The sequence below is a fragment of the Garra rufa genome, chromosome 10, assembly GCF_049309525.1.
Source record: "Garra rufa chromosome 10, GarRuf1.0, whole genome shotgun sequence".
Taxonomy (NCBI): Eukaryota; Metazoa; Chordata; class Actinopteri; order Cypriniformes; family Cyprinidae; genus Garra; species Garra rufa.
The window spans coordinates 32,561,015-32,584,139 of NC_133370.1; the positions used below are offsets into that span (position 1 = coordinate 32,561,015).

Consider the following 23,125-nt stretch of genomic DNA (forward strand, 5'->3'; position numbering starts at 1 on the left):
GCTATCACAATTTTCATGTGATATTTATTTTATTTGTCAAATTAAAGAATTATTATAAATAATTCATATAAATAGTAATTTTTTTCACAATTAGTTTTTAAAGATATTTGTTTCAGTTGTATGGTTGAAACAGCTTTAATGCTCTTAAATATTCTAACAAACTTATTTCGCTTGTTAATTTGATACCATTCTACAAAACAATTTGATTTCAGCTCTAAAGTGTATGTTCTTCGTAATATACAGTCAAACCAAACATTGTTATTTAGACACCAGATCTAATTTTTGATCCTTGAATTCTTTTTTTACTTGTGGGTGCAGGACACTGTAGTTCATTTATGTAAGTAAGGGTAGCAAAATAAAGAAAATTGTGACATATGATACCCAATAATTCTTCATACAGTGGACTACTAGTAAAACTGATATTTTATTTGACACTTTGACCTGACCATGTTTTGTTACATACCTTTCTATCAAAGCTATCTGACTTTATCAAGATGAATTTGTTCTGACAAAGTTTAACTCTTGAGTTCTTGTAAATAAAGTCTGATAATGTGAGAAAGGTGTCTGAATAAATTTCGGTTTGACTATACAACCAATAATTTGTGTATTACAGAACATCAAATAGTTAAACAGCCCACAGTAAATCACTAAACAATTAAGATTTCATATAAAATTATAAATTGATCATCTCTAAAATGCTAAACAACTGCTTTAAATGTGCAAAACATGTGCATAACATCCAGTCTCTAGGTAACTCGTTCACTTACATACTCATTAATCAACATACTCTTAACTGTGGTGTCAGATGAAGTTTTGCTTTATATTTGTATTTATTTGTATTTGATGCATAACAGAAACTACAAAGTACCTATAGGAACATGTTTTTTGGACGTTATAGGTCTACCATGGCTTTTCTGTTCTCTTACAAGTGTAATGTATATAACATGGCAATCATTCAGTATCATCCTACCATCAAAAATTGTACAACCACTGTAACAAGTTCGTAAGAGTATCAAGTTTCTTATCGCGCTGTTGTTTTGGCCGTGTGCCAATAAAGGCGTTTCTCTCCGGTGCAGTGGGTGGCAGTATTGACATGTACAGCCTGTAGCGTTCCACATCAGTCCAGAGAAGAACTGGACGTTTATGGCTATTCCTGGCTGTCCTATGTGGAACGGTTTTCCAGCGCTGCCGGGCGTGTTTATGCACTAGATTACTAATAACTCACAGCTCCACCTGCCCTAGACGTGACAGCTTTATTATTTCGTGATGGCGGCGAGTGCCAAACGAAAACAGGAGGAGAAACACTTGAAGATGCTTCGGGAGATGACCAGCCTGCCTCCCAATAGGAAATGCTTTGATTGCGATCAGCGCGGCCCGACCTACGCCAACATGACAGTGGGCTCGTTTGTGTGCACCACCTGTTCCGGAATACTGTAAGTTTTTAACGAGGCCCCTCATATTCTCACAGATGGTGTATGAACTTGCTGTTTTTCCCCAAGAGTCTGTACGGGCAGACGCCTAACAACCCCTCCCATCTGAGAGATCATCTGCAGAATGTGTCCCAGCTGCCTTTCTAACATCATAACATCAGCTTTCACAAAAATAGCACGAGATTCAGGGCCAGAGCAGTCGATCTGTTAAAATAAGACAGGCTTCTATTCAAATAATGTGTGTGACGTTGGTGCTAATTGTGAGTGTGTGTGTGTGTGTGTGTGTGTGTGTGTGTGTGTGTGTGTTCAGAAAGTATTGTATCAATGTGTAACACACCCATGTTTAAACATTACAGCTACTTATGCATATGCTCATGACTGTTTAAACTTAAGAAAACGTGAGTGGTTGTGTACTTAAAGATGACACATATGAAAATATCTGTATGATATTGTGGTGCTGAGTTTGGGCCCCCTTGCAGTGCATATGGGCTCCTAATTCACTGGTCAGTCAGTAGAACCTATGTCTCTGACAATTTTGGTGGTGAGTTATGACAGGGGACAACAATTACCCCCATGGGGCCCCCCAGAGGGCTTTGTGGCTTCACAAGGTTCCAGTCTAGGGATCTAAGACAAAAGAGCCACCTTCAATGTCAGAGCCTTCATGAATTTCTGGTGCAGTGATGTGACTAAAAAGACATGGTCCTACAGTGGCTCCACACAGGACCCCAATCTAGGGTTCTAAGACAAAAGAGCCACCCTCAATGTCGGTACCTTCATGACATTCTGGTGCAATGATGCAACTAAATAAGACAGTGGCCCTCAAGGGGCCTCCAGTGACTCCCGGAGGGCTTTGGGTCTCTACACAGGGCCTGAGTGGGTCCTAAGATAAAAGAGCCACCTTTAATGTCAGCATCTTTATGAATGTCTTATGCAGTGATGTGAATAAATAAAGCAGGGGCCCATAATGGCCTCCCAAAGGGCTTTGGGGCTCCACACAGAGCCCCAGTATTGGCTCCTAAGACAAAAGAGCCACCCTCACTGTCAGTGTCTTTATGACATTCTGCTGCAATGATGCCACTAAATAAGACAGTGGCCCTCAAGGAGCTTCCAGTGGCTACCAGAGAGCTTTGGGGTTCCACACAGGACCCCAATCTTGGGTCCTAAGACAATAGAGCCACCCTTAATATTAGCGTCTTCATGAATTTCTAGTGCAGTGATCTGACGAAATAAGGCAGGGGCCCACAAGGGCCTCCCAGAAGGCGTTGGGGCTCCACACAGAGCCCTAATCTTGGGTCCTAAGACAAAAGAGCCACCCTCACTGTCAGTGTCTTCATGACATTCTGGTGCAATGATGCAGCTAAACAAGATAGGGGCCCACAAGGGCCTCCCAGAAGGCATTGGGGCTCCACACAGAGCCCTAATCTTGGGTCCTAAGACAAAAGAGCCACCCTCACTGTCAATGTCTTATGACATTCTGGTGCAATGATGCAACTAAACAAAATAGGGGCCCACAAGGGCCTCCCAGAAGGCGTTGGGGCTCCACACAGAGCCCCAATCTTGGGTCCTAAGACAAAAGAACCACCCTCAATGTCTGTCTTAATGGATTTCCAGTGGAGTGATCCGACTAAATAAAACAGGCTTCAGGTGCTCCCAGAGGACTTTGTGGTTCCACACAGGGCCCTAATTTAGGGTCCTAAGACTAAAGAGCCATCCTTAATGTCAGTGTCTTTAAGACATTCTGGTGCAGTGATGTGACTAAATAAGACAGGGGCCCACAACGGCCTCCAGGGGCTCCCAGAGGGATTTGAGGCTCCACACAGGGCCCCAATCTAGGTTCCTAAAACAAAAAAGCCACCCTCAATGTCAGTGTCTTCTTGAATTTCTGGTGCAGTGATGTGACTAAATAAAACGGGGGCCCTCAAGGGCCTCCAGTTGTTCCCAGGCTCTACACAGGGCCCCAATCTAGAGTGCTAAGACAAAAGAGCCACCCTCAATGCCTGTGTCTTCATGACATTCTATTGCAATGATGTGACTGAATAAAATGGGCCCACAAGGGCCTCCAGGGGCTCCAAGAGGTGTTTGGGGCTCCACACAGGGCCCCAATCTAGGGTCCAAAAACATAAGGGCCACCCTCAATGTCAGTGACTTCATGAGATTTTGGTGCAATGATGCAACTAAACAAAACTGGGGCCCTCAAAGGCCTCCAGTGGCTCCCAGAGGGCTTTTGGGCTCTACGCAAGGCCTCAATCTAGTGTCCAAAGACAAAAGAGCCACCCTCAATGTCAGTGTCTTTATGACATTCTGGTGCAGTGATGTGACTAAATAAAACAGGGGCCCACAGGGGCTCCTAGAAGGCTTTGGGCCTCCACACGGAGCCTCAATTCACAGTCCTAAGTCAAATAAGTTGCCGTTGTAAGTAGGGCTGCAACAACGAATCGATTAAATAGATAAAAATCGATTACTAAAAGAGTTAGCAACGAATTTCATAATCGATTCGTTGTGTCGCGCGACGCAGAGACATTTGATTATTTTTTTAATTTTTTTAAACGCGGAGAGGAGTGAACACACTGTCGTGCACTGATGCTAGCAGAGTTCGGCGCCTCATAGAGCGGAGCAAAAATTACAGAAAAAAAAAAAACGAGCGCGACCCAAGTCATCCAATGTGTGGGAGCATTTCACACTAAATAAACAGAAAAAGTGTGTTAACTGCAATATATACAAAAGCGACATGGCATGGCTCGGGAGCACCACGGCAATGATCCAGCACCTGAAACACAAACATGTTGGAGTGTTTGATGAGGAGGAAAGGAGTTCAACAGCGGGGTAAGTCACTACAGAATCCTACTTTTGTTCCATTTTGAAGTGACGAACACAATGTCCCTGGTGCTGGTGTTTACTCGTTATCCAGCTTGACAAGCATGACAAGTTAGCGTTAGCTCGTTAATAACAGTAGTAAATCAGGGGTGGTATTACTTTGCACTGCAAGACTAAAGACACAGTTTCCAGTCCAAATATCTAAAAAAATCTTGAATCAATATTACTAGACAAGAAAAGTGGCATGAGAAAATTAAATGACGCTTAAAACTTCTGTTTGAGATTATGTCTCATTAAGATTATTTTTCTTACCCCATTGGCAGATAATTTTGCTTGTTTTAAGCAAACAATAATTTTGAGGTGTTTTTTTTTTCAGAAAACAAGACATAATTTCTTATGCTATTTTATGTGTCTAGTAAATGTATCTTGATTTAAGATTTTGTACAAATTTGGACTGAAAACAGGACAAAACTACTAAGTTAGAAAAGCATTTTTTTTGCAGTGTATATTCTGTGCTTTGTCCCATATAGGTTATTATTAACAAATATATTTGTGTGTGGTCTGTGGTGTACTTTTTAATTTAATTTTAAAGTTCTTTTATAGCACTTGGTCATCTTAAGCTGTGTTTAAATGTGGTGTATAAATTAACCTTGCACTTACTACAATGATGGTAATAATTGAATGAATAAGCTTCAAGTGAACTTGAGAGAGAGAGAGAGAGAGTGTGTGTGTGTGTGTGTGTGTGTGTGTGTGTGTGTGTGTGTGTGTGTGTGTGTGTGTGTGTGTGTGTGTGTGTGTGTGTGTGTGTCTTGTCTGTAATTACTCTTTGGGTTACTTACCTTTACACAACTAGTAACTAAAACAAGTATGTATGTATTTAGTTGATGTAAAAGTTGTGCTATTACACATACTCATACTATCTTTTTGATTCCAGAAAAAACAGCAAACCATGAGAGGCTTCTTGATGGGAAATGCATCATGTACACCACAGCAAGCTGCTGTCTTGATGGATAGTATCCTCAACATGCTCGTCACTGACATGAGGCCTCTGTCAAGCAACATGTTTTTTTTTTTGCTCAAAGTCTTTTTATTAACATTTTACATAATATAACAATTTTACAAAAAAAAGGTGAAAAAAATAACAACAACAGAGCCACCCCCACCTCCCCCAACCCACCGCACCATTGTTATACATTACATTGTGCACACTTTTAATATGTTCTATACCATATTGTTATTTATATACATGTACACATACACATTCATTAAACAAAAAGGGAGGGAAACGCAAATATCAAAATTAAACAGAAATTAAATTTGGATCCATATGTTCTATGTGTGTCAGCACTGGTTGCCAGATAGAGAAAAAAGTTTGATTGCAGCCTTTAATAGAGAACCGAATCTTCTCTAATGCAAGATGATACATAAGATCCCTGATCCAATGACTAAAAGTAGGGGGAGATTTGTCCTTCCACTTACGCAATATAAGACGTCTTGCTATTAAAGTCGAGAAAGAAATCATATTCTTTGTATTTTTATCTAAACAGAGTTCTGTGGTTGAACCAAATATTGCAACAATAGGAGAAGGATCAACAGGTAGACACAGGACTTCTGAAATGAAATTAAATATTAATTGCCAAAAATTAACAAGCTTGGAACATGACCAAAACATGTGTGTATGATTAGCTATCTCAATTCCACACCTGTCACACAAAGAGTTTATATTTGGTGAAAATTTCGATAATTTTGCTTTTGTCCAATGCAGGCGGTGAACCACTTTAAATTGAATAATTACATGTCGTAGACAAATTGAAGTTAAATGAATCTTATTTATAATATCTTGCCATGTTTCCTCTGAAAAAAGCAAATCAAGTTCACTTTCCCATTGTTGCTTTAATTTTGTTAAAGATGCTAAATTTTGTGAGGAAATCAAAGAATATAGCAAACCTATATTATTTTTAGAGAGTGGGTTGATTTTTAAAATTGTGTCAAGTAGTGATTCCGTAGGTAGAACTGGAAAATCCATAGTGTTAGATATCATAAAACTACGAATCTGCAAATATCTAAAGAAATGTGTTTGTGGAATATTATATTTTTCTCTTATTTGATGAAATGACATAAAGCTAGAATCACTATATAGATCTTTCAATGTGGCAAGTCCTTTCTCTACCCAGCAATTAAAAGCAGCATCTGTAATTGAAGGAGAAAACATATGATTTCTCATAATAGGAGCCTGCATTGAAAGATCAGTCAGTGAAAAAACTCGTCTAAACTGGTTCCAAATTTTAAAAGATGCTCTAACAATCGGATTAAGAGAATGTCTAGATACTGGGTCAGAGAGAGGAATCTTTGTACAAAGTAAAGAAGATAATTCAGATTTACAAGAAGCTTTTTCTAATAACAACCATGCTGGATTGTCAGAAGGATTAAGCCAATACAACATAAATTTAAAATTAGAAGCCCAATAATATTGTTGAAGATTCGGTAGAGACAGCCCACCACAAGAACGATGTCTTTGTAGGATACTTTTACGTATTCGAGGTGTTTTCCTATTCCAGATAAAATCAGATATAAGGGTGTCTATGTTCATAAAAAAAGATTTTGTTAAAAAAATAGGAAGACTTTGGAACAAAAACAAAAATCTGGGTAGCATATTCATTTTGACAGTATTAATTCTACCACCTAAAGATAATGGGAGCAGGTTCCAACGGTCAAGATCCTGTTTTAAATTGTTTATAAGTGGGCAAAAATTCGCTTTATAAAGTTTATGATATTTATGAGTGACCCAGATACCCAAGTATTTAAATTTTTCAGCACTTATTTTAAATGTAAAAGAGTTAGATAGAACTGAATGTGATGTCAAATTTATGGGCATTAATTCACTTTTCTGCATATTAATTTTGTATCCGGAAATTTGACCAAAGTCATTTAGCAATTCAATCAGAGCTGGCAGACTCGTAAGTGGATGAGACAAATACACAAGCATATCATCTGCATAGAGAGAGACTTTATGTTCAATATCTCCTCTCTGTATTCCCTTAATGGTACTCCTCTCGCGTAAAGCCACGGCTAGCGGTTCAATTGCCAATGCAAACAAAAGAGGTGACAAAGGACAACCTTGTCTTGTACCACGTTGTAGAGAAAAAAAAGGAGATAAGTTATTATTTGTACGTACTGCTGCCAGTGGTGAAGTATAAAGGACTTTAATCCAATGTCTAAATTTTGACCCAAACCCAAATTTTTCCAAAGCATAAAAAAGAAAGTCCCACTCCACCCTGTCAAATGCTTTCTCAGCATCAAGTGATAGTAATACCTCAGAATGACTAGATGGAGTGGGATCATAAAGAATATTTAGGAGCCGACGTATATTAAAGAACAATTGCCGATCTTTAATAAATCTGGTTTGATCTTTGGATATTATAGAAGGCAAAACTTTTTCTAACCTACGAGCTAACATTTTAGCCAGAATTTTACTGTCCACATTGAGGAGGGAGATAGGGCGATAAGAGCCACAATCCAGAGGATCTTTGTTTTTTTTTAAAATAAGTGATATGACAGCTTGTCGCATTGTTGAAGGCAGAGTACCTGAAGAGAAAGATTCCTCAAATACGTGTGATAATAGTGGAGATAGTTCACTCTTAAATTTTTTATAAAATTCGCTCGGAAACCCATCAGGACCCGGTGACTTTGCATTTTGCATTGACTTTATTGAGGCACTTATTTCTTCAACTGAGAAAGGTGTTTCAAGTTCAGCTGCAGTCTCACTATCAATTGAAGGTATAGTAATTTTGTCAAAAAATGATGAGAACAAATTGTTATCTTTATGAGATTCAGAAGTATATAGTTGTGAGTAAAACTCATAGAAACAATGGTTGATCTCTGAATGTTCAGTACACTTATTACCTAATGTATCTTTAATTTGAGTTATAGTGCGATCTGCAGTCTTTTGCCTCAGTTGGTGAGCTAAAACTTTGCCAGTCTTCTCACCATGTTCATATGTTCTATAACGTATTTTATTTATTAAGTTCTCAATGCGTTTAGTATTTAAAAGATTATATTCTGTTTGAAGTGATAGTCTTTGTTTGTTTAGGGCAGGTGATGGTGTAACGGCCATGGTAGCATCTAATTTTAGTATAGCGTTTGTTAATTCCTCAAGTTTGGCTGTTTGTGTTTTTCTAATGTGAGAACTATAAGATATTATTTCCCCTCTTAGGTTTGCTTTCATTGCTTCCCATATAACTGAAAAAGGCATTCCCGGTGTTTGATTATGTTCGAGAAATATTTTTATCTTAGAAGAAATAAAGTTAACAAAAGTTTCATCTGAAAGCAACAAAGTATTTAAACGCCAGGGACAATATCTCTCATATGTGATTGGTATGCACATTGTCATTAATAAAGGGGCGTGGTCTGAAATTACAATAGCACAATACTCACAATAACTTATCAAGGGGAGAAGATTCTTATCTAAGAAAAAATAGTCTATACGTGAATATGTCTGATGAACCGGTGAGAAAAAAGAATAACTTTTAGATCCAGGATTACGAAATCGCCAGACATCAGATATCCCATATGTGTCTAGAAATAATTTAATGACATCAGCTGACTTGGAGGGAACAGTAGTTTTGACAGAACTACGATCTAAATGAGAAGACATTACACAATTCATGTCTCCTCCTATTATCAAATAATGCGTATCCAGATTGGGTAGCCTAGAGAAGATATTTGTGAAAAAAAGACTGTCGTCATAATTTGGTGCGTACACATTAGCTAAAATAACTGATATATTATAGAGTTTACCAACTACAATGACAAAACGACCTGCAGGGTCTACTTCAATCATTGAGGCCTCAAATGGAATGTTTTTCTCAATAAGAATTGCCGTGCCTCTAGATTTAGAATTAAAATTAGAGTGATATAACTGACCTACCCAATCACACTTCAATCTGTAATGATCTATTTTGCATAAATGAGTTTCTTGAAGAAAGGCAATCCCCACTTTAAGTTGTTTTAAGTGCAAAAGTACTTTTTTACGCTTAACCGGGTGATTTAAGGACTTGACATTCCAACTAACAAAATTTACATTGCAACCTGCTGACCTATTGGCTTTATTAATCATTCTGAAAGTGAAAGTATAGCAGTAATCGCTCCTCCAACTTAATAGAAAAAAGGCAAGTTACGTGAAATGTAAAATATACATTTGGTGCAGTAAAAACCCATTCCCTGTCACTCAACGGAACAGAGTGACCCCCTAACCCATTGAAAAGGTATCCACACATTTAAGTGTTTGTTACGGAGAAATCACAGTGAAGCAGGCGCTCCTGAACTAAACATAAGTAAAGAGCGTATAACCATTTTTCAATATTTCAGTTGAAGGCAATATGATCATCTTACATTTATAAAAGAAAATGAGAGGATAAAAATATAGATATTATTAAAAAAATAATAACAATAACGAAAACTAAGTTTGACGTCATGCCCTTCAACTTTTAAATTTTTTAATAAAATTATGTAGGCTACTCACCATTTGTGAAAGACAAAAAAGAAAAGGAGTAAATAAAAAATATGTAACAACTGCGTACAACCAGTAGCCTACTATCTAAATTTAACGTCTATATTATGCAGCATTGCCTGTCAGACGTCAGTATGCGTATTCAGTCCTCAACAAATGTATTGTCTTCTATTCAGCCTTATCCGAGACGATGTTTCTCTTCACAAAAGCCATGGCTTCCGCCGGGTCGCAAAACTCCTTTTCGTTACCATTGTAAGTGATCCTCAGTTTCGCTGGATGGAGGATACCGTAGCGCACTCCATCGCGACCACGAAGCAACTTCTTAACATCATTAAACGCGGATCGTGCGCGAGCCACGCTGGGAGGATAGTCTGGAAATATGAGAATTGTAGATCCTTTAGACTGAAGCGGACCATCTTCCCTAGCTCTGCGGAGAATCTCGACACAGTCTTTGTAGTAATGCAATTTGGCCACAATCACCCGTGGTTTACCGCCAGGCTGCCTTGGTTGGAGGCTGCGGTGTGATCTATCCACAAGCACTTCTCGATCCATGCCTAGTATTTCTTTTAGCAGCTTTGAGACCGAATCAGGAGAGCTCGAACCTGGTCCTTCTGCCACGTTCAGTATACGGATGTTTGACCTCCTCATCCTCCCCTCCATGTCAACGCATTTCTCCTGCAAAGCCGCAACAGCCGTTTCGAGTTTGCTCACAGATCCTTGTAATGATGTCACATCGTCCGAGCACGCGGACAGTCCGTGTTCCATATCGGTTACTGTCTTTTTCATAGATTCCAAATCTGAGCGTAACAGTACGATGTTGCCGACGACCTCCGTTTTGACGGCCTGCAATTCTGACCTCATGTTATTAAATTCGTCCGCAAGAACAGTCTTCAGTTCAGCCCTGAGCAGCGTGGGGATATCATTTTTCAACAGCGACAGGATTTCTGCTTTTGTATCCGCCATTTCGGTTTGTTTCTCCGGTGATTTCTGATCGCTGCTCGAGGGACCAGGCCTGCTTGCGATACTTTTCCCCGTGTAGGTGTATTGTCGCAGACTTTTAGCAATTTACGTACTTAAGTAATAAACAGATGTTGAGATTCCGAAAGAGTATATTTAAGTGCCAGTTTTAAAACGTCGAACGCTCAAAATTATAATAAATGTAATAAAATTTTGCGGAGCTCACCCAAAACACAACCTACTCCATACCTGCTCACTCCTGTCAAGCAACATGTTTGTGTACTTTCTAAAGATTTTAGTTCTGTTTTTGAATAAAGGGTTGGAAATGAATGCCTTTCTTGGGTTTTTTTATCCGATTCATCGATTAATCGAAAAAATAATCGACAGATTAATCGATTATTAAAATAATCGTTAGTTGCAGCCCTACTTGTAAGTGTCTTTATGATATTCTGGTGCTGACATATGACTAAATGGGACAGGGCCCCCCAGAGACCCCAGAGCCTTAGGGGCCTTAATGTTGCTTCAATACACCACTCGAGTCAAAAGAGCCCACCCTCATGGTTTATTTATACAGCCTTGGCATGTTGATAAATTGTTTTTATGGTGTCTTAGCTGATTGCTAGGCTGTACTTGGCTTCTTGGAGAATTGTTACATTTTCAATGCAAGTGTATAGGATTTTTTTGTAATGAATAATACTTTTTAGAATAAATTAGTCAGAAGTCGTAGCAGCAAAAAGAATGTTTTGAGGTATCTTTTGTGCCTAAAGTGTAAAGAGAGTTTGTCTGGAAGAATAATAAATATAAGCAACACTAATAATGTATGACTGGTAGAAATGGGGCTCTCCAAGTTTAGTATTGTCTCTGCCGTGACCAGTCTGTGATGTTTATGTCATTTGATTTGTACCCCAGACGAGGCCTCAACCCTCCACACAGAGTGAAGTCCATCTCTATGACAACTTTCACCCAACAGGAAATCGAGTTCCTACAAAAACACAGCAATGAGGTACTACATGCTTTAACACAAAGGAGACATTATGATATATGCACATATTGAGGTTCCTCTAAGTAGTCTTTCTTTTTTGTGCTCAGATCTGCAAACACATCTGGTTGGGGTTGTATGATGACAAGAGCTCTGTGGTCCCAGATTTCCGTGAACCTCAGAAAGTCAAAGAGTTTCTTCAGGAGAAATATGAGAAGAAAAGATGGTAAGGAGTCTCTGGTCAGCTCCATTCAGCTTTTCTACTACAGGAATAAATTATGTTAAAAATATTAAAATTAAAAACTATTTTATTGTGACAATATTGCACAGGGTTCCTTTTTTTTTGCTGTATTCTTAAACAATTAAATCCAATACAAAACATCTTAAAAAATCTTACAGACCCCAAACTTTTGAAGGTTTGAAGGGTAATGTAAATTACGTTGTATAACAAAGCTTTTTAAGTCATGTTAACATTGCACAGACCTTATTTTAGTCATAAATCAAAAACCTCTATTGTAAAAACTCATTATAGAATCCCCAGGGAGCCAATGGCAAATTAGCCTTCCAGGTTGGCCTACAAATTGACAGCTCTGTTATTGTGCCACCATCATTTGCAGGTATGTTCCCCCAGAACAAGCCAAGGTGATCGCCTCTGTGCAGGCCTCAATATCTGGTTCATCTGCTAGCAGCACCAGCAGCACCCCAGAGGTTCTTCCCCAGCCCCTCAAAACCCTGCATCTTACCAAGACACCATCCAACCAGGTAACTACGCACAACCACCTTTACGTTTGTGCTTTTTTTTTTATCCAGAACCGCAAAAGAGTCTTCCCCGTGTTTCTCTCTCAGTCCCCAGTGACCAGTCGTGTTCAGGCCCAGTCTGCTGGCCAGGAGAAGAAGTTTGACCTCCTCTCTGACTTGGGAGGAGATATTTTTGCTGCCCCTCAAGCTCAAACTGCCAGCACCTCAAACTTTGCTAATTTTGCACATTTTAACAGGCCCTCAGGTAACCATTACAATTTTTAATAGATTGACATCTTTCACCTCTATTAATAATTTGTAGCTTTTTGTCGCTCACTTAAAGGTATTCACCTATAAATGAAAAGCGTCATCATTTGGTCACGCTCATGTTGCTTTCTACTGTATAACCCAAAAAATAATGAACTGTAAATGGGTTTTTGTCTATACAATGACATTTTATGGGATGCAGTGTTGTTTTGGAACCACTGATTTTCATTATAAATATGAAAACGATTCAAATCTGACATGAGGGTAGATAAATGAAGACTGAATTTTCATTTTTGGGTGAACAATCCCTTTAAATGTCTCTGCTTGACATGTCATCATGTCAGCTGTGCTACTCTACATCCATTTGTACATGTCAGCCAGCTCACTGTTTTGCTTTTGATTGCCTAAAGGGGCTTTCGCACCGTGTAGTTCTAGGAACTAGCCAGCATTGTGGTTCCTAGAGAACCAATTCCTCCCTCAGGCCATTTTCCTGGTTGCATTTGCACCGGCAGCAGGAACTCTGTAGCAGCCGACGGCGATGTCTTTATGCATGCCATCTACAAATGTCCACAGTGGTGAATGGAGGATGCCGTTTTTGTTGTGTGTCGTGGGTTTCGTGATGACAGAGAGGAAATGTAAACGCACAATTTATGTGATTAAAAGAGCATAAAAATCTGACTAAATTTCCAATGACGACTTGCGGTGTTACATATCATTGAGGCTGAGAAAAAGCACAACGCTGCAGACAACAGGTAGCTAAATTTTGTTATCGCTGTTTTCCGTGTTCTTGGTGTAAATATTTTGACAGAGCTTTTAAAAAATGCTGAGTAGCTGGTGTTTCGAATGCGTTTGACCAGTCAGCGCCAGTGTTGGGCATGTTACTTTAAAAAAAAAGTAATTAGTTATACTTACTAGTTACTTTTCACAAATAGTAACTGAGTTACATCATCATTAAAGTAGCTAATTACCAGGGAAAGTAACTAGTGTGTTACTTAAAAAAAAAAAAAGGTTCAAATATGTCAAATAACTTGGATGCCCCCAGTATTAAATATGTTAAATGAATAAAACATTGTAGACTAATCTACACTATTTTAATGTTGCTGTGGGACAATGTGAGAGACACCGTCCAGGGGCTAATATCACAATATTGGGGTCACTTCAACCTGCGGAGATGAAAAACATCATTTGAGACTGCAAAGGCTCTACTCTTCTTTGTGTATAGTCATAATAACAACAAAACAATGTACTTTTGTAAAATAAAGAAAATAAACAGGGTGTGCTCTCTGCCGTCTCGATCTCCGTCACCTCTCTTCACAGACATGTAAATAAAAAAACATGAATCTTAGCGAATACCTACTTTACAGACATAAAAATATATGTATAGAAAGCTTGAAATGTCTATTTTTAAATGAAGTTAAGTCCCGTCGAAAACAAATATTGATAAAGTAATCCATATGATACCAACGCGAGCTCCAATTTTTCCTGTCTAAATGTAATCACGCCCACGAGCGGTTCCGCTTTTCAGATTTTAAACATCTATGTGAGGCACGGACATGTAAATGTCCACATCATCTCCGTAAAGAAGCGTGAACATTCATCAAGTTCATCTCGGCTACTTCCGTTTCTGGAAGAAGACGTGCTGAGAGGAATAAGCCAGAAGTTACCTCAGAAGAAGAACACAACACAACGCGTCCTATGGCTGAGAGAGAGCCTACTCGGATGAAAACCACTTCAGTGAGCTCAATTATAGTAACGCCACATTTTATTGTCAGTAATGGTAACGGCGTTGTAACGGGAAACAGTAATTAGTTTGATTACTCGTTACTTTTTATAATGTCGTTATTCTTTTACGTCGCTGGTAGTTCCTATAGAACTGTTTTAGTCCTTACTCTGAAGTAGGAGCTAATATAGTTGCTAAAATGAAATACGTTCCTAGTTCCTGCGGTGCGAACATTCCAAAAAGAACTTCCGCCAATAATTCTGTGAACTATGAAAAGGTTCCTCCGGTGCGAAAGCCCCTTAAATGTATGCCAGAACTATGATTTCACACTGTCATTTAATTGTCCCCATCAGTCCTGTTCATTAATGTGTTTTGTTCACCCTGTGCTGTCTGTAGCACAAAATAATTCCAGCACAGACTTTGCCAACTTTGATTCCTTTGGAAACGCCAGTGTACCGTCACATTTTGGCACATCACCCCCCTCAAAGCCGTCCCTTCAGCAACCCCACACAGGTACCACACCCTGCCCCATCCATTGTGTGTTATGCTCACGTGTATTTCCACTTCCTGCTATGGCTGTTACAGAATGTAATTGGCTAAATGTCACCTCTGTGCTGTGTTGTTGCTTGTTAGCTTACTTTAATAGTACGCTAGTCATTTAAAGTCCAACTAAAGGCAATTCAGAGAATTGTTTCTAAACACATTATAAATGTTAAAACTGTGTTGCTGAAAACATGTTACAAAGAAAGACTGTGAACTATGTAGTACTGAATTGTAGAGTTAGACTGTTAAACAGTTTTTCATCATTTTTGTGTTCAGGATTGTTTGGGCAGGCCTGAAATCATGTCTTGATGATGCACTGGAGCCACAGAGCATGGGCCCTCCCCTAACACTATAATGACTAGAGTGCATTAGCATCAATGGTTCGCCCGTTCGCTTGCTGTAACTGCATATTACCTGATTGTAATAATATACAAAACAGCTCTCTTTATTTAAATTTATTTGTGTTTGTCAGTTGAGAGAGGCCACAGCTTTCCCATGAGTGGGTGTGCAAAGAATACTGCTTATTTTTTCAAGATTTTATTTACTTGCCTTTTTTCTTTCCCAAAAAAAATCAAATTTGACTGGGTGGTTAATAACACGTTTTCCTTTGGTGTGACAAACTCAGAACACACATTTAATATTGCTAGACAGACTTTATTTAAGGAAGATAATGGGTCAATAAATTGACACTTTTTTTGTCTGTATGTATTGATTTATTTAAAAATACATTACAAAATGCAGATTATTTATATATATATATATATATATATATATATATATATACACTGACTTCAAACACCTCTTCTCTAATGAGCACGTTTTAGCAGAATTAAAATGTATTCTTGGGGCATGAAGTCAGAAATAACAGGGTGATAAAACTGTCCTGATATCATTGTAAAGAAATAATAATAATAATAATAAAAAACATTAAAAGTCTTAAAACAATATTAAGTAGTTGAACAATATTTACTTATTTCCCCAGGGGAAAAAATAATGAAACAAAACTGTGTATTAATATTTGAAAAATGCTTACTACCAATAGTCATCTGGTGCGACCAAATTGCAGGCATAAAACATAAATTAATTAAGCATAACACAGGAAAATATATCTTAGAAAAGAACCCTGCATACCTTCTTGACTGTGTGTTAAAGCAAGGTTAGTTCAGGTTGTAAAATGTCATATGGTGCGACTCACCAAAATACTAGAATACCAGTGATTTTTCAGTATTTATTTTATATATTATATTATTTATAAACATTTTAATTAGTTTTTTATATTTACATTATTTTAATTTTATACTTTTTGTGCTTTCTTTTCTTTTCTTTTTTATACTTGGATTTAACTTTGTTTTAGTAATTTTGTAATTCAGTTAGTTGCTAAGCCAACACTTTTAAGTTGTCTAATATGCAAAAGTTTTAGTAACAATCTTTACTTATTATTTCCTCAGGGAAAATAAACAATTCAACAAAACTGTGTATTTATATTTAAAAAATTGTTAGAACCAAAAGTCATGAGGTGCAACCAAAGTGCAGGGATAAAACATAAATTAATTAACATAAATTAAGCATCAAGGAAGAAAATATATCTTAGAAAAGGCCCCTGCAGACCTTCTTGATTGTGTGACAAAGCAAGGTTAGTTCAGGTTGTAAAATGTCATATGGTGCGACTCAGCAAAAAAACGGTATACCAGTGTTTCTTCAATATTATTTATATACTATTATAGTGTTTATGAAAAAAAATTTTACATTTTGATTATTTTAATGTAATTTTTAATTTTTTTTTTTTTTAATAATTGCATTTACCTTTTAGTAATTTTTATATTTCAGTTAGTTGCCAATGCAACAATTCTTGCGTTTAAGTTTTTTGTCTAATATGTAGTTTTAGTTTACACTGTCAGTGGTGCACAATATTTCTCCTTTATCATTATTTCCTGCCTTTTTTATTGTGGAAACTTTTTTTTTTGTTGTTGTTGTTGCCGACCTTTATGTTTGTTAATGCACTACGATTTGAATACATCAGTATAAATTTAAACTATAATACATTTTTGCAATTCAGGTGGAGGCATGTCCGTTCCTCCACTACCCAGTATGCCCCCTGCCCCGCCTCAGAGCGGTTTATCAGCAGGGGACCGTTATGCTGCCCTGGCTGAGCTTGACAGTGCCCTCAGTTCAACTGTTACAAGTGGAAGCGTACAAGGGTGAGAGATTAATGTATTACTTACTGCACAATCCACCTTAGTTTTTAGGCTTTAATCTTTTCTGTGCTCATGTATATCTTTTTGTGTGTGCATGCGCTACCAAAGTGTGTATGGAGGTGTCCCAGGAGCTGCTGCACCTCCAGCTCAGCCAGGAATACCCAACATGCAACAGGGTTTTGCAGGTCGAGCTTTTAAGATTCTTTGAAGTAAGTTAGTTTTAACATTTAAACTTTTCTTTTAAACTGACTCGACTCTTTTTACTGTGCAGCTGCCCCCTCCACAAACCCATTTGTGGCTGCCGGGATGGTTCAGGAGCCCATGTCTACAAATCCATTCCAAACCAATGGAAGAGCAGCAGCCTCAGGTAAGACCTAGCTTTGGTCGAGATCAGCATGCCCGTTATGTGTGTGTCCATTCAAGGAATGAGCAGATGAAACATGCTACTCCTCCTCTGGTCTCCTTTTATTTACTTTAGCCTCATTTGGCACTGGCTCCATGAGCATGCCAGCTGGCTTTGGGAACACAACCAGTTACTGCCTGCCAACCAGTTTTAGTGGGACCTTCCAGCAGCAATTCCCTGGCCAAGGTCCCTTTCCCCCACCTGCAGCCTACCACCAACAGCCCAATGGTATGTGAGACTATATTTGTGTCTTTGTGATTGCGAGGTGGCCCGATTTCCCCCAGTGGCTTATGCCTTTCTTTTATGCATATTTTTTTTTAGTCATGAGAAAGGCTGTGTTTGTATTGTATTAAGCATCTACTCTTTTTGCTTTTTGTGCTTTGATGTGAGTTTTGGTGTTGCATGTGATGGAGTAGCAGGTTCAGTGCTTTAGCATTGAGGTCTGTTTTTAATGTCTGTCACCATTGCCGTTCTTCTTTTATGGTCGTCCTCAGGGGGCTTTCCAGCCTACGGACAGGCCAAACCTATGGGCAACTATGGGCAAGCGGTCACAGGACCTGGCATCTCCAGCAACCCATTCATGGTAAGCAAGCCAGTGGCTATGAACTAAATACAAAAGTATAAAGAACATTCTTTATTCATTGCTGTAAAGCAGTCGTCCTCAGGCTTTTGGACTCAAGGGCCCCCCATAATCCAACACAATATTCAGAGGCCCCTCATAGTCTAACAAAATATTTAAAGGCCTTCCATAATCCAACATAACATGAGCCTCCCATTATAAATTTCTGCTGTAATTATGACTAAGCTGCTTGTTTTCCAACTTTTTTGTTACAGGGATAGTTAACCCAAAAATTATAATTCTGTCTTTAATTACTCATTACGTTCCAAACCCATAGATCTTCGGAACATACATTAAGATGTTTTGGATTAAATCCAAAAGCTTTCTGACCCTGCATAGACAGCAACACGATTGGCAAGTGCAAGGCCCGGAAAAAATACTAAGGACATTGTTCAAATATCAGATATCTAAAGTATCTGAAATGTGTTGCCTATTCTCAGTGGGAAAATACCCAAGCAATATTGCCCTTGTGTATAATCACAAGTTCACTTCCAGAACAAATATGTACAGATAATTTGCTCCCCTTGTCATCCAAGATGTTCATGTCTGTCTTTCTTTAGTCGTAAAGAAATTATGTTTTTTGAGGAAAACATTTCAGAAATGTACTTCTCTGGTGCCCCTGAGTTTGAACTTCCAAAAAGCAGTTAAATGCAGCTTAAGGCTCTAAGCTTTTAAATTAAGCTTAGGGCTCTAAACGATCCCAGCCAAGGAAGTGTCTTATCATGTGAAACGATTGGTTATTTTCGAATTTACAATTTATACACTTTTTAACCACAAATGTTTGTATTGTCTAGCTCTGCGATGCGCTTGTGTACTCTGTGCATTCTGGTTCAAGACAGTTATGGGATGTTCACACCAGATGCGACTTGGCGAATAAATTGCACTATTCGCGCGTAGTTGGACGCTTGAACATTTTGAGTTTACTCGCTTCAATTTGTGTCATGAAAGGGGCTTCTGCCCCTGTATTTTATTGTAAAATACGGCGAATAAGCTCAATTTGCCGGCTTTAGCTAGCTTTTAGTCTAAATATGTATGTGTGTATGTGTGTGTGTGTATATATATATATATATATATATACAGGGATTAAATTGGGCCGGCACATAGATTGCAGGACTCGAAACTTCATTAACGCTACACAAGTATACCGTAACCAGATAAAAACATCGAAAACAAAAAATAACCAGCCAATCACCAAAACGCAAACCAAATCACGACACTCTACCACATGAACAGCTAATTCAATCACATGTGAATAAATGAATTTAACTTATGCGCAAAACTGGAACATCGCATAACACATTTGCGCATAAAGCAGCGTTTCCATCCAACAAGACAAAGAGAACAAAGTCAAAGTTTGCTGACAAACTTCCTCTAAATATCACTAATAAAACTAGGATAAGTCACTGAAAATAATACTTTTCATATAAATATAATTAATTGAAGGGATCAGTGAGCATTTTACGTTTACTTTTACTTTCGAATTCGGCGTCAATTGATTGAATGGGCGACAACAAAACAGTACGACTAACTCACTTAGTCTATATTAAACACAGAATTATTAATTTATTAACAAAAATAAAATAACTGTAAAGTAACTTACAGAAAGTGTAATTATAAAAAAATCAGGCCTACTGAAAATCAGCAAACACGGTGGAATGAATAACAATCGAATGTTCTTCCAATGAGCTTCCAAAATCACCTTTTAGATAAACGGCAGCAGTCAACAGGCCTTTTTAAAAATCCAAAATATTTTTAAAATAGGCGGTTTTGCATTTTGTTTCAAAACTCTTTCGCCAAGATCTTGTCTTTCTTACCACACCCCTCGTGTGATGAATTAAATCGGACTCCTGCCGCGGATCTGTGATGCAACTGTTGAGCAGCTGTGTTCAGATTTTTATTACTATAAAAAAAACTAATGTGGTGGTCAAGTGACAAAGCTGGTGAAGGAAACATTTCAGAATGACCAATACAACATTTCTGATGCTGTGCAACAAGATGGGTCGGCTGGTTAGTCCAGTTATCCCGTTCCATAGTGCAGTGACATTATGTTTTTAATACGCATGGAGGAATTTATTCGGTAAAAGTGTTTCCATCGCAGTTTATGTGCATTTTTCCTTATCGGATAAAAAGTTTATCCTACTCAGTTGTGCGCATAAGTTTTTTTATGCGCATTTTTTAGAATTTATGCGCATTTTGGCGTTTCCATCCAGAGATTTTTTATAATTAATATATTACAAATATGCGATATTACAAAATGCGCATGAAAACAGGTGGATGGAAACGCAGCTAGTAAGCTCAAAACGGCTCTACAGAGAAAAAAAAAAAAAAAAAAACCCCGGCCGATTTCAAGAGAGATTGCGGAGAATCATTCAGCGTTCAGATCTATTTCAGCAGCAAAAATAATTTCAAAGACAGCTAACCCAAAGCGCATTTCAGAGCAACCAGATGATTCATTACTGAATAATTTGTTTTGTAATTTGTCAAATCAGTTGAGTCAAAGTTTCATTATCCAATGCACATACATCTGATAAATCAGTCGAACTGAATCAAACAACGAATCGTTGAACAACTCACTCATTAGACACTTGCCATCACCTACTGGTGTTTTAATTTGGTTTAAAAGTATAATCCCCCCATAATTTCTTGTGCATATATATATGTATATATATATATAAAAATACTTAAAACAATCTCAACAATACTCTCAAAACAATCCTAACATTATTTAATTCAGTTGTTCATATTTCATATTATGTCATAGAATTTATAGATCAAATGTAAGAATTTTAAATGAAACATGAAGTATTAATGAAGATAGGGGGAAATATAAATGTAAAAAAAAATGCCTTGAATTAAATAGATTTGTGTCATAGCTGATAGAAAACAGATGAGAATGTTGCTTCAGAATAAATTATATATATATATATATATATATATATAGCCTGCCACCATAGAGTCCCCCCACATAACAAATCCCAATTTAACCCCTGAGTAAGGACATTGTTAAAATAGTCCAGTGGTTCAACCATAATGTTATGAACCTACGAGAATAATTTTTTGTGCAAAGAAAACAAAAATAACGACTTTATCCAACAGTTTTTTTTCACTTTTTCTCAACCCTGGCAAAGGAATTAACTTAATATTATAACTGAATAGTACATTTGAAAAGTAACAGTACTTCTAATATGCTCCTAAATTGCCAATTGTTTTTGCTGGGAGACCGAAGCTACGAATTCCTTCAGAACAATTTCTTTAGTTTCTTTATCAACAATGATGCTTACATTGTCTTGTCTTATCTTGTTTTCAGGGCGGAGGTCCGGCGGGGCCGTACCCCACAGGAGGTTCCTCCACAAACCCCTTTCTTTAAAGAGCTTTTTACGTCACATCTCAGCAGCGTCATGCACACACTCCGCATCACCAATGCTCTAAAACATTGTCTTCAAGAATCTGAACGTATTCAGATTTTGTATTTACTGCACTGAGTCTTCGACATTTCTAGAGAAAGAGCTGTGGATACGCAGGTGACGGTCTTCCCCACCCATCTGTGTATTCTGGACAAAACTCCACGATTGTCCCTCCTCATTTATGCCTTCGACTCAATAAGTCATGTTTTATGCCTAGAAAGTAAGCTCCTTGTGCATATCAGCATTTGTAATCCTTTTAAAAACATGTTATTCACAAAGAGAAACTGTGACAGAACAGCAGAACACAATGGTGTCTAGGGATGCTGTGATTAGCTGTACAAACAAACTTCAGTTTGCCCTTAGCACCTGCTCGAGCAGAAATGTTTCGTTCTGTTGAGGCGAAAAACACATTGTGAGGAATAGACGCCACTAATCGCCTCAAGGAGGTAAGAAAACATGGTTTGGATTAAAACCTGACATCTATTGTAAGGACAGAGGAGCTCAGCACAAGCGGCTATGTAGATAAAGCAGGTGTCTACAGCACAAAAGGACCGAAGTAGATGTATGTGATAGATTTCGCTTTTCTATGATCTCCCCTCGGGGGCTGTCTAGCCGCACCTTGGGAAATTGCCAGGTCTGACCTGCGGTGTTCTCCGTCAATGGATTTTTGACCACATCAAAAGTTACCATTACAGGTATACAAGTTAATGTGTACATATATAAATATATGTATAAAATATTAAATGATTTTTAACTACTGTGTTACATGTGTCTGTCTGTGCTTTTTTTCCCTCCACTTCATTAGGGAAAGCTTGAGTTTTTAGTTTGATCTAAATTATATCGATGGGCATAACATACGAATAATTTAAAGAAATTAATCAACTTGGTTTTTGTAGTTTTACACATACACTAATGGCAAAAGTTTGGAATAATTAAGATTTTCAATTATTTTGAAAGAATGCAATGATACAATGATATGTGGCAGCACAACCTTTTTTAACATTAATAAAATGATAATGTTTCTAGAGCTCCAAATCGATGTATCAGAATGCTTTATGAAGGATCATGGGAAACAAGAGTAATGGCTCTTGAAAAAGCAGCTTTGCCAGAACAGGAATAAATTACATGTTGAGATACAGTACAGACCAAAAGTTTGGACACACCTTCTCATTCAGGTGTGTCCAAACTTTTGGTCTGTACAGTAGATATGAATTCAACTGAAAAAACGTGTGAAAAAATATCTTTCAGGTGGTCAAATGGCAAATAGCAAATAGTGGAGCTCTGCAGCCACCTACTGGTAAAAGTTATTTGTAGTTTTTTTTTTTACTTTTAAAACTGGATTTTCCAAAAGATGGGCAAAAATCTTACACTAAACCATGTGAAATTATCCATGTTATCCCCATGAATTAAAGTTAGAAATGTGGGTCTTTTTTAAAGTGAATTTTACATAAAACAGTTTTTGTATAAAAACCCATTTAAAAAATATTTATTTATAAATTTATATATATTTTAAAAAAATATCACTAACCCACTGAAAACTGCACAAA

General features: G+C 37.7%; 1 protein-coding gene across 1 annotated transcript; it reads left to right on the forward strand.

The window, feature by feature from the left end:
• The first annotated feature begins 1,134 nt into the window (after positions 1 to 1,134).
• agfg1b (ArfGAP with FG repeats 1b) lies at positions 1,135 to 22,335 on the forward strand. The gene is made up of 12 exons (XM_073848735.1): positions 1,135 to 1,433; positions 11,620 to 11,713; positions 11,800 to 11,915; positions 12,307 to 12,451; positions 12,536 to 12,692; positions 14,811 to 14,927; positions 17,014 to 17,155; positions 17,261 to 17,337; positions 17,424 to 17,519; positions 17,631 to 17,783; positions 18,050 to 18,138; positions 21,482 to 22,335. Exons 1-12 carry the CDS (start codon positions 1,267 to 1,269, stop codon positions 21,539 to 21,541), a joined length of 1,413 nt encoding a protein of 470 aa, XP_073704836.1. The 5' UTR covers positions 1,135 to 1,266; the 3' UTR covers positions 21,542 to 22,335.
• Positions 22,336 to 23,125: the final 790 nt, after the last annotated feature.